The following is a 12,873-nucleotide window of genomic DNA, read 5'->3' as shown; positions in this document are numbered from 1 at the left end:
TTTTAAGGTACTCAAAACCCTCTTAAGGAGACTTCTGCTTTTCCCCAGAAGGGTAAGACCAGTTTTGTTTTTTTCGTATTAAGTTGCACGTAACAATCTAAAGGTAATGACCTTGTTACCTAGAGCCTCTGAGCTAGTTGAACGCTCTGGGCAAGACAGCTGCTAGACAAAGATGGACTGGAAAGGAATATCCGAGAGAGTTTTTATAACTCATACGAATGGACTCACTGTAAACAGAGCCTTCTTTAGGTCTTACCCAATCAAATGTGTGCCCAGGGCAGCCGATTAATACGCACTCAATTAGATTAGCAAGGAGTAAAACGCTGTTTCAAGTAAGAAACTTTGGGTGTGAAATCACAACTGCCTGGAGCCATTTAGTAAAGGCAGTGGGCAGGCAGCATGGTCAGTACAGGGTCCTGGGGAGACACCATAGGAGAGAGGGTGCGTCCCCTCAGCACGCTCCTGAAATGCCTAGCATGTGAAAGTACTCAGCGGCCAGTAGCCTGCCCCAGAGACTCTTTCAAATGGTTCTATAATGTGAAGTCTCCCCAGCATATGTGAGTACAAACACCGTGCAAGTTCGTCTGGTGCCACACCACAGCAAATTCTCGGCCACTCAGTGAGACACAGTGGTGCCGTTTCCAAGAGCCAGAGCTTTCAGCCCTGAGGATAGGTGGGTAGGAGCCTCTTCCTTTGGCACTCTATCTCAGCACCAAGGGGAAAAGCTGCTCCTTCTATCTGCAGTTCTTAATCTTCCAAGCTCTCTTTAGTTCTTACCAGCCAATCCCTCATTACTCCCCTGTTATATTTCATTTCTTTACATTCAAACTTTCTCTGTTCATGGAAACTGCTGTCTCCTGATTGATAAGATATGCCAGGTGGCCATTTCATGACGCTTTCCCTCATACTTCTAGCTCTACGAACACCTTTCCAATCAACTCCAATTGTGCCTTCTTTAAAAAATAACCTTAATACAGGAAAGAAATGGAGGGCTGAACATTCATTCTAGTAGAATGTCCTTTTATAAAGCCAACTCACCATTACAAATTAAAGACTTGTCCTACAAAAACAGATTTACACATACTTTTGACAAGTTCATTAACTGCATAAGTTAGGCAAGAACAACATAGTTTAGATTGACAACAAAAGCTACATACTAATCCCTTTAAAAGGTATTGGATTATCTCACCCGAAATTAACAATAAAAATATGCTAAGAATTTAAGTTAACCGTATTCCAAAGTTTTTTCCACTGACAGGAAAATTTCAGCCTTGAGGGCTCTACTGCATATGAGACAGAAAAGTGAAGGCACACTCCAGTTTCATGCTTAGAAAGTTGCAATCCTCTAATGTGGAAATAAATATTTACACACTGAAGTTCCTCCTTCACAGCAATTAAAAAATTGTCTCTCTGCCCTGGTACCCAGAGAAGCCTAGGGATGAGAAAACAAGAGATCCAGGGCTGGTATCTGGGAACAAAATGGGAAAAAGCTGCCCAGGAAGTATGCTGAGAAGGCAGGAGAGTAATTCCCTTAAACCCACTTTGTCATTCTACAAGCTCATTTCCCACAGTGTGAACCTGTTCTTTACATATTATCTATTTTCTAACACATGTATGTGTTCATGAGCATGCTTCTGAAAAAATCTGAGTCTATTTCACTGTGATATGGTTTTAGGTAGTAATTTGGATATATGTGTTTGTGGAGCTTATTCAGTACCCACTTATCTCAAACATTCATCTATTAATCTAGCCCATCCACATTAGAAGAAAAACAGATCTGCTGTTCAAAAGTAATTTTCACGCATAGGGACAACTTTTAGTAAGAAACAACTGAGGAAAGCCCAAGAGAACTCATTGTTCACTTAAAGAATTGTGTTGTTCTACCTTCACTGGTGGCATAACGATTATTCCGTACTCCAACTAATACTGATGAGTAAAACAGCACTTTGTGCAGCTTATTTGGTAGATTTTGTAGCAAGAGACCAATGTCACAAATCTTATTTATTAGGATTCTCTAAAAGACAAGAGGATTGTCTCACATCTTAAAAATCTGCAAGTTTTTTGTACATTTACTGTTTTTATACATATAGACAAGTGGAACAAGCCATTTTAAAATTTGCCATTTTTTAAATACTATACTTGTAGAAGAAAACAAGTCTCAGCTGATGAAGTAAATACAGTTTATACTTTTACTTTTTATTTTCATAGTATTTGAGACAGGGCCTTGTTCTGTCACCCAGGCTAGAGATCAGTAGCGTGATCACGGCACACTGCAGCCTCAACCTCCTGGGCTGAAGCAAGCAATCCTCCCACCTCAGCCTCCTAAGTACCTGGGATCACAGATGTACATCAGCATGCCCAGCTAAGTATACTTTTTTTTTTTTTTTTTTTTAAACAGAGTCTCGCTCTGTCACCCAGGCTGGAGTGCAGTGGCATGATCTCAGCTCACTGCAACCTCTGTCTCCCGGGTTTAAGTGATTCTCCTGCCTCAGCCTTCCAGTAGCTGGGATTGCAGGTGCATGCCACCACGCCTGGCTAATTTTTGTATTTTTAGTAGAGACAAGGTTTCATCATAATGGCCAGGCTAGTCTTGAACTCCTGACCTCAAGTGATCCTCCCACCTCAGGCTCCCAAAGTGTTGGGATTACGGGTGTGAGTCACCACACCCACTCTACTTTTCTTCTTAAACAGAGGATATATGGTAAATATTTAAGCCTGCCTTTCTGCTATTTGATCTACAATCTTCTCTTAAGTGCTAAAATCTAACAGCAGTCACGGAAACACTGGGGTTTCCATTAACTAGAGGAATGTCATCAACTAAAATCTGCCCTCCTCTGGCCCCTCACAAAAGCACATTGAAAATAAAATCTCAGACTGTAATGTCAATGAAGTAACCTAGAATTCCTGTGAACTTAAAAGTTGGTTCACAAAAGTTCAGGATGTCATCAATATTCTACTCATTTTGAAATGTTAGATAAAATGTATTAGCAAAAAAGCATTAAATAACATTTCAAGTAATAAACAACATAATAAAAAAAAAAAAAAAGAAAACTCATATTATCTCTAACCAAATTTTTTTTTTTTTTTTTTTTTTGAGATGAAGTCTTGCTCTTGTCACCCAGGCTGGAGTGCAATGGCACAATCTTGACTTACTGCGACCTCTGCCTCCTGGATTCAAGCAATTCTCCTGCCTCAGCCTCCCGAGTAGCTGGGATTACAGGTGCTTGCCACCATGCCAGGCTGATTTTTGTAATTTTAGTAAAGACGGGGTTTCACCATGTTGGCCAGGCTGGTCTCGAACTCCTGACCTCATGATCTGCCCACTTCAACCTCCCAAAGTGCTGAGATTACAGGCATGAGCCACTGTGTCCGGCCCTACAAATTTTTTTAAATGGAAAAAATTCTCTTCTTGGATCTCCAAATCACTTTCTCTTTTGTTCTTCATGTAATGCAGCCAGATGGGCTATATTGCTGTTCTTCCAACAGGTTGAGTTTCCATCTCAGGAGCAGTACATGCTTTGCATTATTCCAGAATGATCTTCACCTACCAGGGTGTCTTCCCCAGTTCAAAATGATGTGACTTCAGAAAAGCCTTCTTCCCCAAGCCCATTATCTCACACTGTCCCCTCTCGCTTCACTATTACACTACCCTGATTCTCTCTATAGCATTACTTTTTCATGTTTTCAAATTTATGCATTTGCTTTCTTCATTTGGATATAAGCTTTATATTCAAATGATGGCAGGGATCTCGCCTCAGATTGCTCAGGACATTTATCATCACATGCTGGCAACATATATGTGATATCAGTAAGTATATGACAAAAGAAGAATGAGCATGATAGCATCCACATTGCTGGTAAACTCTTTCAACCTTCACTATAGAAGGAACATTCACTGTGGTGCCTGTTGATCACTCAGAACCAAGCACATCAGTCATGGTGTAAAGGTACAGGAGCCATGGGAAAGAAGTCATTGATTCGTTAACCATTGAGATACTTAATGAATCATATCTTTCTAACTGGCACCCTTTCTATCTTTCACAGATGAAAGGGAAACAGAAAAAAAAAAAAAAAAAAAAAAACAAAGGTAAAGGACGTTATGGTGTGTCTAAAAAAGAACACATAGTAGTATCAACACCATGTTCACTACCAACAATACATGTAAGTCTTGTTGAGAATAAAGCACCTATCAAATTGGAGTTATGAAATCTATTCTATTTAGACAAAAGACTAACACCAATGATCAGTAAATAAAATCTGAAATTCACCAGTCAGGATATATACCCAGAGGAATATAAATCATTCTATCATAAAGACATATGCACACGAATGTTCACTGCAGCACTTTAACAAAGATATGGAATGAACCTATATACCAACCAATGACAGAATGGATAAAGAAAATGGCACATATACACCATGGAATACTAAGCAGCCATAAAAAAGAACAAGATCATGTCTTCTGCCGGAACTAAGTGGAGCTGGAGGCCATTACCCTTAGCAAACTGACGTGGGAACAGAAAACCAAATACTGCTTGTTCTCACTTATAAGTGGGAGCTAAATGATAAGAGCTTATGAACACAAAGAAGGAGAACAACAGACATGGGTCTACTTTAGGGGGAGGGTGGGAGGAGGGACTACAACAAAAAAGATAACTATTGGATACTGGGTTTAATACCTGGGTGATGAAATAAGATGTACAACAAACCCCAATGACACACGGTTACCTATGTAACAAACCTGCACATGTACCCCTAAACCTAAAAGTTAAAAAAACAAAAAAAAACACCAAAAAAAGAAATTCACTAGTCAGAAGATGGTTACCTCTCCACATCTGAAATAGAAAAAGAAAAAAAAAAAAAAGCTCATCAATATTAGGATGTTTCAGCAATAATTTCTAGCCTACTGGCAAAGCTGCACAGCTTAAGCATCCCTTGCCTGAAATGCTTGGGACCAGAACTGTTTTGGATTTCAGATTTTGGAGTATGTGCATTACACTGGTTACCCATTGAGCAGCCCTAATCTAAAAATGTGAAATCTGAAATGCATTTTCCTTGAGTGTCATGTCGGCACTCAAGTTTTGGATTCTGGAGCATTTTGGATTTTGCATTTTCAGATTAGCTAAGCTCAACCTGTATGTAAGTTCCAGAAAAAATTAAGCAATATGTGACAGAAACTATATACATTAAGATGAAAGAATATTTATAGTTCTCAAATGTTTAAGAAAACAATTATAAAAAGGTAAGAGGAAAAGTTGTTCAAATAAAAAAACTAGATCTTTTAATTTAAAAGCTAAGACCACCTAAGGACATTTTAGTTAACAATGGACCCCACAGACAAAGGTGGTCCCACAAGATTAAAATATTGTAGTTTTACTGTCCTTTCCCATGTTTAAGATACATAAATGCTAACTGTTGTTACAACTGCCTACAGTATTCGGTACAGCAATATGCTGTACAGGTCTGTTGTAGCCTAGGAGCAACAGGCTGTACCGTATACCCTAGTGGCGTAACAGACTCTACCACCTAGGTTTGTCTTAAGTGCACTCTATGATGTTCACTCAAGGATGGATTTCTCAGATGGTATCCCCATCAAGTGACACATGACCACACATTATATGCTCTATCTGCATGTATATTTGGACTTACTCAGCATTCTTTTTTTTTTTTTTTTTTTGAGACAGAGTTTCACTCTTGTTACCCAGACTGGAGTGCAATGGCGCGATCTCAGCTCACCGCAACCTCCGCCTCTTGGGTTCAGGCAATTCTCCTGCCTCAACCTCCTCAGTAGCTGGGATTACAGGCATGCGCCACCATGCCCAGCTAATGTTTTGTATTTTTAGTAGAGACGGGGTTTCACCATGTTGACCAGGATGGTCTCGATCTCTTGACCTCGTGATCCATACTCAGCATTCTTAAAAACTCGTAATATGGAGTGGATTGTATAGATAAGAGGTTTTGATCCCAAATATATGATCTTAACTTGGCCAAACACGAACTTAGGCTAAAAATTTGATTCAAAAAATTCAGTTTTACTATCAAGTATTTGCTATATCATAAGCTGTATCAATGCTGACACAATGTTTAATTTAGAATTTAGTAGAGGAATTTCTTAGGAGGACAATGAATGAAGGGATTAAATAACTGTTACAAAGTTTCAACCTTCTCAAAACACTGCTATTCACCTCAGAAGCAACCATTTTCATAAAATGAATTTGCTAAATATAAACTGTTTTTCTATTTGTGAAAACACATTTCCTAAACACTTTAGAAAACAGTTTAGGCTTTAGATGATCTCTGTCGGTTTCAGGGAATGAGTGTAACAAAATGTAAATAGGTAGAATGCAAAATGTAAATCATAATAATTTAAGTTTTCCACAGTTCAATTTTATCCTGTTAGTCTGATCTTTTACTGTAATAGAATCTTTTCAATAATGTACCTGCTTATGACTAATTGGTCACTTTTATAAAAATTTATAGAACAAAAAAGATAAACATCTGCTGTTCACCTAGAGGGAAACATAAAATGGATCTGTTACAATAGCTGTAAAAATGAGGAAGAGTACAATGTAACCAAGCAGAGGGTTAGATCATACCCTGCAAATCAAATACTCTCTGGTTATGCAGGGACTACAGGAAGACCAGTGAAATCATCTTTTCAGTGACACCCACTCAGTAGCATGAAGAAGCACTGCCACGATTGATTGTGGCCTCTCGCAGTATTCCCAGCTCCTACAGTGTAAGTCTTGACCCACAGTGAGCTCCGCAACAATACTAAGTAAAATGCAAAACAAAGCAAACAAGCCCAGCAACAAGCATCAAGACGTAAGAAAACCACTGTAATAATTTTCCCTAATGTCTTTGAATTTAAAAACAAAGCAAAACTATTTTAACATTCCAAACCAAGCATTTGGAAACTTTTCCTGTAATTGACTCTCTCAGCCATATAGTCTCTCTTATAACTTCTCAATTATGCCATTGTGGAATGGGTTTCCAATAAAACTTTACAAAACTAGGAGGCTGGATTTAGCCCACAGGCTGCAGTCTGCCAACTCCAGTTCTAGACAACAGTGAGGGTACTTTGTTCATCTAATTATAATGAAGAACAAGCTTGTGTGTTTTTCTCAGAATTCTCTCCATATGTTTGCTCTCTAAGAAAAGAATATCACACAGGGGAACATAAGTAGGTCATGACAACAATGGAACTCTTGTGGATTTCAGTTTCCTGAAGATTAAGTAGTAATTAAGCTACGAAATTTTTTTCTCTACACCAGTAAGGTCAAAGATTTGGGTCAAAAAGCCAACAGTTTTAATCCTGGCTCCAATCCTATGTCAACAACATAACCATGGACTTTATCACAACCTTTCAATTTTAGTTTGCTTAAATACAGAATGAGGAAATCTCAGAGCAGATGAGAAAGCACATTTGGAAATTCTAACTTATGATACTATTATTACTATGAATCACCACAATAATTACAGTATCGAACATGTGCACCAGGTATTGTAATAACTAATTTCTCACCATTCTATAACATATGACCTGCCTGCTTCACTGCAGATGGGGATGCTGAAACACAGAGGTTTCAAGGTTATTGAAGTTACCAACAGCAGGCTGGGACTTGAATGCAGGAAGTCTGGCTCCAAAGTCCTAAGAAATCACTATATTCTATCGCTTCTAACAAAATGAAGATGAAGGGGTTATTATTCTCAGCAGATAACGGCACATCCTAAAAATATACAAAAATATTCAGTAATCTAGGAAGAGAATAGGGCAAGGCTGATGTTTGCCATGATAGATTGCCTTTTACACTCAAGTGAAACTTTTCTCACAGAGACCAAGGCATTTTTGTATCACTTCTTTAAAGATAATTTAAATACAATTTGCAAAACAAAAAGACACTTATACAGCCAAAATTAAATAACAAAAGCAAAAGACTATATGGAAGTCCCATAGCGTTTTTTTTTTTTTTTTTTTTTAACACTAGCATTTTACTCTTATAATGTATGTAAGTTATTTCTCAAAATGCAGGTCACGCTCTAAATTAAAACTCTACAGTTACAGGATTTGAAGATTAAACTTTAGGGTGGAAACGAAACCTTTAAGCAACTGGTACTATTTATATCTTGTCTGTAGGCAGATTACTAAATTTTCAGGCATTAAATTCTCACCACAAAAATATGAAAAGAACCTGAAGAGTTTTTCCTTCTGTGCTTGAAGTACTATATTTGATTTTACATACTATACTTTCTAATCAGTAGTTTCCACAGCTAGTAGTGTACAGAAGAGAAAAATACCAGGAGCTCAAAAAAAAAAAAAAAAGTACAGTTAATCCTTGAAGAGCATGGGGTTGAACTGTGTCCACTTATACTCGAATTTTTTTCCATCTCTGCCACTCACGACACAGAAAGAAAACCCCTCCCTCTTCCTCAGATGACTAAATGTGAAAACAAGAATGAAGGAAATGAGGGATGAAGAAAAACGAGGATGAAGACCTTTATGATGGTCCACTTACACTTAATGAACAGTAAATGTATTTTCTCTTACGATTTTTAAAATTAGCTTTCTTTTCTTCAGCTTACTTTAAAAGTATACAGTATATAATACATCTAACCCACAAACTTTGTACTGTTTATGTTATCAGTAAGCCTCCAGTCAACAATAGGTTGTTAATAGTTATGCTTCTGGGAAGTTAAAAATCACAGGTGGATTTGTGACTGTGTGTTGTGGGTGGGAGAGAGGTGTTGGTCCCTCTAACCCCCAGGTTGTTTGAGGGTCAAATTGCCTCAGTCTCAGATGAACTGAAAGCAACCCCAGAAGTCTGTATTTTTAAAAGCTCCCATATTACTGGTGCTACCAATGAGAATACTTAAGATTCCTAGGAGAAATAAAACATCACAGTATAATACAAAAATAGTAATTTTAGGGGGGAAAAACCCCTCAACTTTTAAGTTAAGGTTACAGATTCTAAATGTTGAAGAAATCTAAATGAACAAAGTAGATACCAAAAAGAATTTTCTAGGATTTAGAATTTGTTTACAATCCAAACTAATGGCCAAACATTTGAGATTTTGATTAAGATTGTTTTATTTAAAAGGAGAAATCATGTCCAAATTACTTGAGATAAGCCTGGTTTCTAGCTGAGTCAGGGATGTTAAAATTTCAGCTGCTCCCATGAATCATGAAAGGTTGTAGCACTGTGCATGCATGTGTTTCAGCAGTAATCCTTTTCCTGATAACATCTATGCTGTGTCAGGAGGATTTTTAGAACTACAGCAATTAAAAATCATCATCAGTTACAAGATTAGCCAACTTTACATGTAACATGCCATAATATTCCTTTATAAAATCATTACATCCTTAAAACAAACACAAGGCTTCTTATAATTTAGAAATCCAAGTTTGAAACTTAGAAATAATGAGCTTCACAAATATATTAAAACTACACTGGATACAACATTAGCAACCATATTCATAGCTCTTTCAAGTTATCCTCTTACTAGTTGCCATTTTAGTAGAATGCCAAACACTTTTGTGGATATAGTTGTTTTTTTTTTTTAAATATGGACCACTTCATGAATTTGTGTGTCATCCTTGTGCAGGGGCCATGCTAATCTTCTCTGGAATATACAGTTTTAACTACTGAGTCACTATGGTTTTTACAAACTTTGAAAAAAAGCTCTCTCCTGGCGAGGCACTCCTCCCCTCTTATTTCCCCCTTGCCTCTTCACCTTCCTAGAAGAATGTGCTCCCTGTTAAGCCAGTCCTCCCAGTTCTCGGCCTTCTTTCCAAATCGTTTCTCTTAGCAATGTTATTGACTTCCATGGCCTCAGCTAACACCTCTAAGCAAGTTAAGTCTCAATTCAACATCTCTACTCCTAAATAATCTCTTCAGATCTAGACCCAAATTTACTTTTTCTTTCCAGCTTTGAGGTCTGACAAAGATAGTATCTATTAAAGGTATACAACAGTGATACTTGCTTATGATATACATATTCAAATGATGACCCTAACCAGGTTAATTAACATATCCATACCTCACATACTTTTCTTAACGTGTGTCAAAAGAATACCTTAAGATATACTCTCTCAGCAAATTTCAAGTATACATTAACTCCAGTTACCCCACTGTAAATTAGGTCTCCAGAACTTATTTACCTTATAATTAAAACTGTGTACCCTTTAACCAATATCTCCCCATTCCTCCCTGCCCCCAACCCCAGCATTCTACTGTCTGTGTCTATGAGTTCAACTTGCTTAGGTTCCACAGTAAGTGAGGTCATGCAGTGTTTGTCTTTCTGTGTCTGGTTATTTTACTTAGCATAATCCCCTCCAGGGTCATCCATGTTGTTCCAAATGGCAGGATTTCCTTCTTTTTAAAGGCTGAATCATACTTCATTGTGTGTGTAAAAACATACACCACATTTTCTTTATCCATTCATCTGCTGATGGACATTGGGTCGACTCCGTATCTTGGCTACTGTGAATAATGCTGCAACAAACATGGGAGTGCAGATCTCTCTTTGAGACAGTGATTTCATTTCCTTTGGGTTATGTACCCCGAAGTGGAATTGATGGATCATGTGGTAGATGTAGTTTTAATTTTTTGAGGAACCTCCACATTGTTTTCCAGAAAGACCCTATCAATTTACATTCCCGTCAACAACATATACGGGTTCCCTTTTCTTCTAAACTGTCTCTTCAGCTCTGGACTCATATTTCAAGTGATCTTCATAGGGACTGCAGTTAACCATGGGTCAGCTGGTGGCGTATAGAGCCTTAGGAATATCCAGAAATTGTATGCAAATTGCTGTGTGCACATATGCATTTTTCTGGAGAGAAGAAGAAGAATTTTCTTCAAATTCTCAAATGTACATGGGACTCTAAAGACAGACAATTTCAGGTAGGTCACATACTACCATCATACCAGATCCTTTGGCATAAATACTAGTGTTTTGTTTTGTTTTGTTTTTGAAAAAGAGTACTGCTCTGTCATCAAGGCTGGAGTGCAGTGATGCAATCTCAGTTCACTGCAATCTCCACTTCCTCGGTTCAAGCAATTCTCCAGACTCAGCTTCCTGAGTAGCTGGGATTACAAGAGTGTATCAACACACCTGGCTGATTTTTATATTTTTTAATAGAGACAAGGTTTTACCATGTTGGCCAGGCTGGTCTTCATCTCCTGGCTTCAAGTGATCTGCCTGCCTTCGTCACCCAAAGTGTTGGGATTATAGGCCTGAGCCACCATGCCCAGCCAACACTAGTGTGTTTTAAAATTCCAGGTTAATGTGTTTATTAAAGGACTTCTATAGTTAACTTTCCCAAGTAGTAGATTCCTAAAGCTTGCTAGCATCTTCTAATGCAAAAGTATGGCAAACTGCAGCTGTGGATCAACTGTTTTTGTAAATAAAGTTTTATGGGAACACAGTCATGCCCCTTTCATTTACATATTGTCTATGGTTGCTTTTGCAGTTGAACAGTGACAAGGACTGCATGGCTTGTATGACTGACATATGTTTACTATCTGGCCGTTTAAGGAAAAGTTTGCTGTTATTTTAGATTTTAAAAATGTCTAGATTGAGAAAAATAGACTTAATCTTGAATATTCAAAAGAAATCCATCTTTTAAATTTATTTGTAAGCAATTTCAGATACTGGTATTAAACAAACAAAATCTCTGTATTTTAAAAGGTAGAGTGTTCTTACCTGCCATTGCTTGCCTGCTGTGGAGAGTGTCTGGAATGATCAGAAGGCTCTGACCGCTGGTCTGGAGATCGTGACCGGCTGCGGCGGGGAGGCCTATCATGTGAGCGACCAGAATGATCTGATGCTAGTGACTGAATTTCTGAAATGTCTGTTAAACAAACAAGAGTGCCACTTACTTTGCCACAAAAACAATTACAATTACAGTCAGTATAAGGTACTCCAGTGATAATGAAGATAAGCTAGCAAGTATAATTACTTATAGTTAAACATTAATTTCATCAGCCAGTGATCAAATCAATAGTGGTGAGTTGTCTATAGGGAAAAAAAAATACATTTTATTTACATATATATACACATATATATACACACACATATATATATATATATATGTGTGTGTGTGTGTATATATATATAAAACTCAGATTCTGAAGGTATTTGGCTTGTAGAAAATTCTCATTTCATTCAAAGATGTCTAATCTCCCAGTATTTTAAGAAACTAGGTCACTTAGAGGGAACCTTCAAACAGAATCACACTCACCATCTCTCTCGGAGGCATTAGCAGAGTGGATGCTGTCAGAAAGATCAGGGACATTCAACAGCGTAGCGCGTTCATCTCTCTGAACCACCATTTTTAATTTGCCTTTAGACCTCTCTATCAATGTCTTTGCATCTGTCAATGACATATTTTCTGTCACAGTACCATTTATCTACAACAGAAAATAAATTACAGGTTAAAAGTAAATGGTAAAATACAAATGTTAACTTAGTTTGCTATAAACAGGAATATCCAAACTATATCTTGCTATAAGAACCAAAACAGTCTCTTTAATACTTTTCTAAACTATCAGAGAGTATTCCATCTCTCTGAGACAAAATCTTTACTGCACTGTTGCTGTCAGAAAAACTCAAATTAGATCCCCTAACTCCTTCCCAAAAGCCTGTCACTTTCTATTACTTATAAACAAACAAACAAGCATTTCAAAGATATATGGAAGCAATTATCAAAACTTCTTAATGTGTAAGAACAGACACACCTATCTACAAAGTAGTACCTACTGGTGAATGACATTTATCTTAGGATGACCCTGTGAAACCTAAAGTACCAGTGTTAACATGTAATAATGCGTAAAGGCAATTTATATCCCTCTCCCCCAAACACTGATTTTT

At 37.5% G+C, this 12,873-nt stretch overlaps 1 protein-coding gene and 1 non-coding gene across 11 annotated transcripts in view; both read right to left on the bottom strand.

Annotated features, from left to right (window-relative positions):
• TJP1 (tight junction protein 1) overlaps nt 1-12,873 on the bottom strand; it is a 115,785-nt gene that overhangs the window by 41,075 nt on the left and 61,837 nt on the right. For all 10 annotated transcript variants that reach the window (XM_032259922.1, XM_032259916.1, XM_032259918.1 and 7 more), the window contains exons 7-8: nt 12,245-12,413; nt 11,707-11,854 (exon numbers count right to left, since the gene is read on the bottom strand). In XM_032259922.1, coding sequence (XP_032115813.1) covers nt 11,707-11,854; nt 12,245-12,413 — 317 coding nt within the window. The remainder of the gene's footprint in view (nt 1-11,706; nt 11,855-12,244; nt 12,414-12,873) is intronic.
• On the bottom strand, nt 9,559-9,661 carry LOC116537834. The gene has a single exon (XR_004263376.1). It is a non-coding gene; the product is annotated as a U6 spliceosomal RNA (small nuclear RNA).

Source organism: Sapajus apella, unplaced genomic scaffold (genome assembly GCF_009761245.1).
Source record: "Sapajus apella isolate SASKATOON/1434 unplaced genomic scaffold, GSC_monkey_1.0 scaffold113, whole genome shotgun sequence".
NCBI lineage: Eukaryota > Metazoa > Chordata > Mammalia > Primates > Cebidae > Sapajus > Sapajus apella.
The sequence above is the reverse complement of the archived record's forward strand: the minus strand, read 5'-3'. Positions and strand labels throughout refer to the sequence as shown.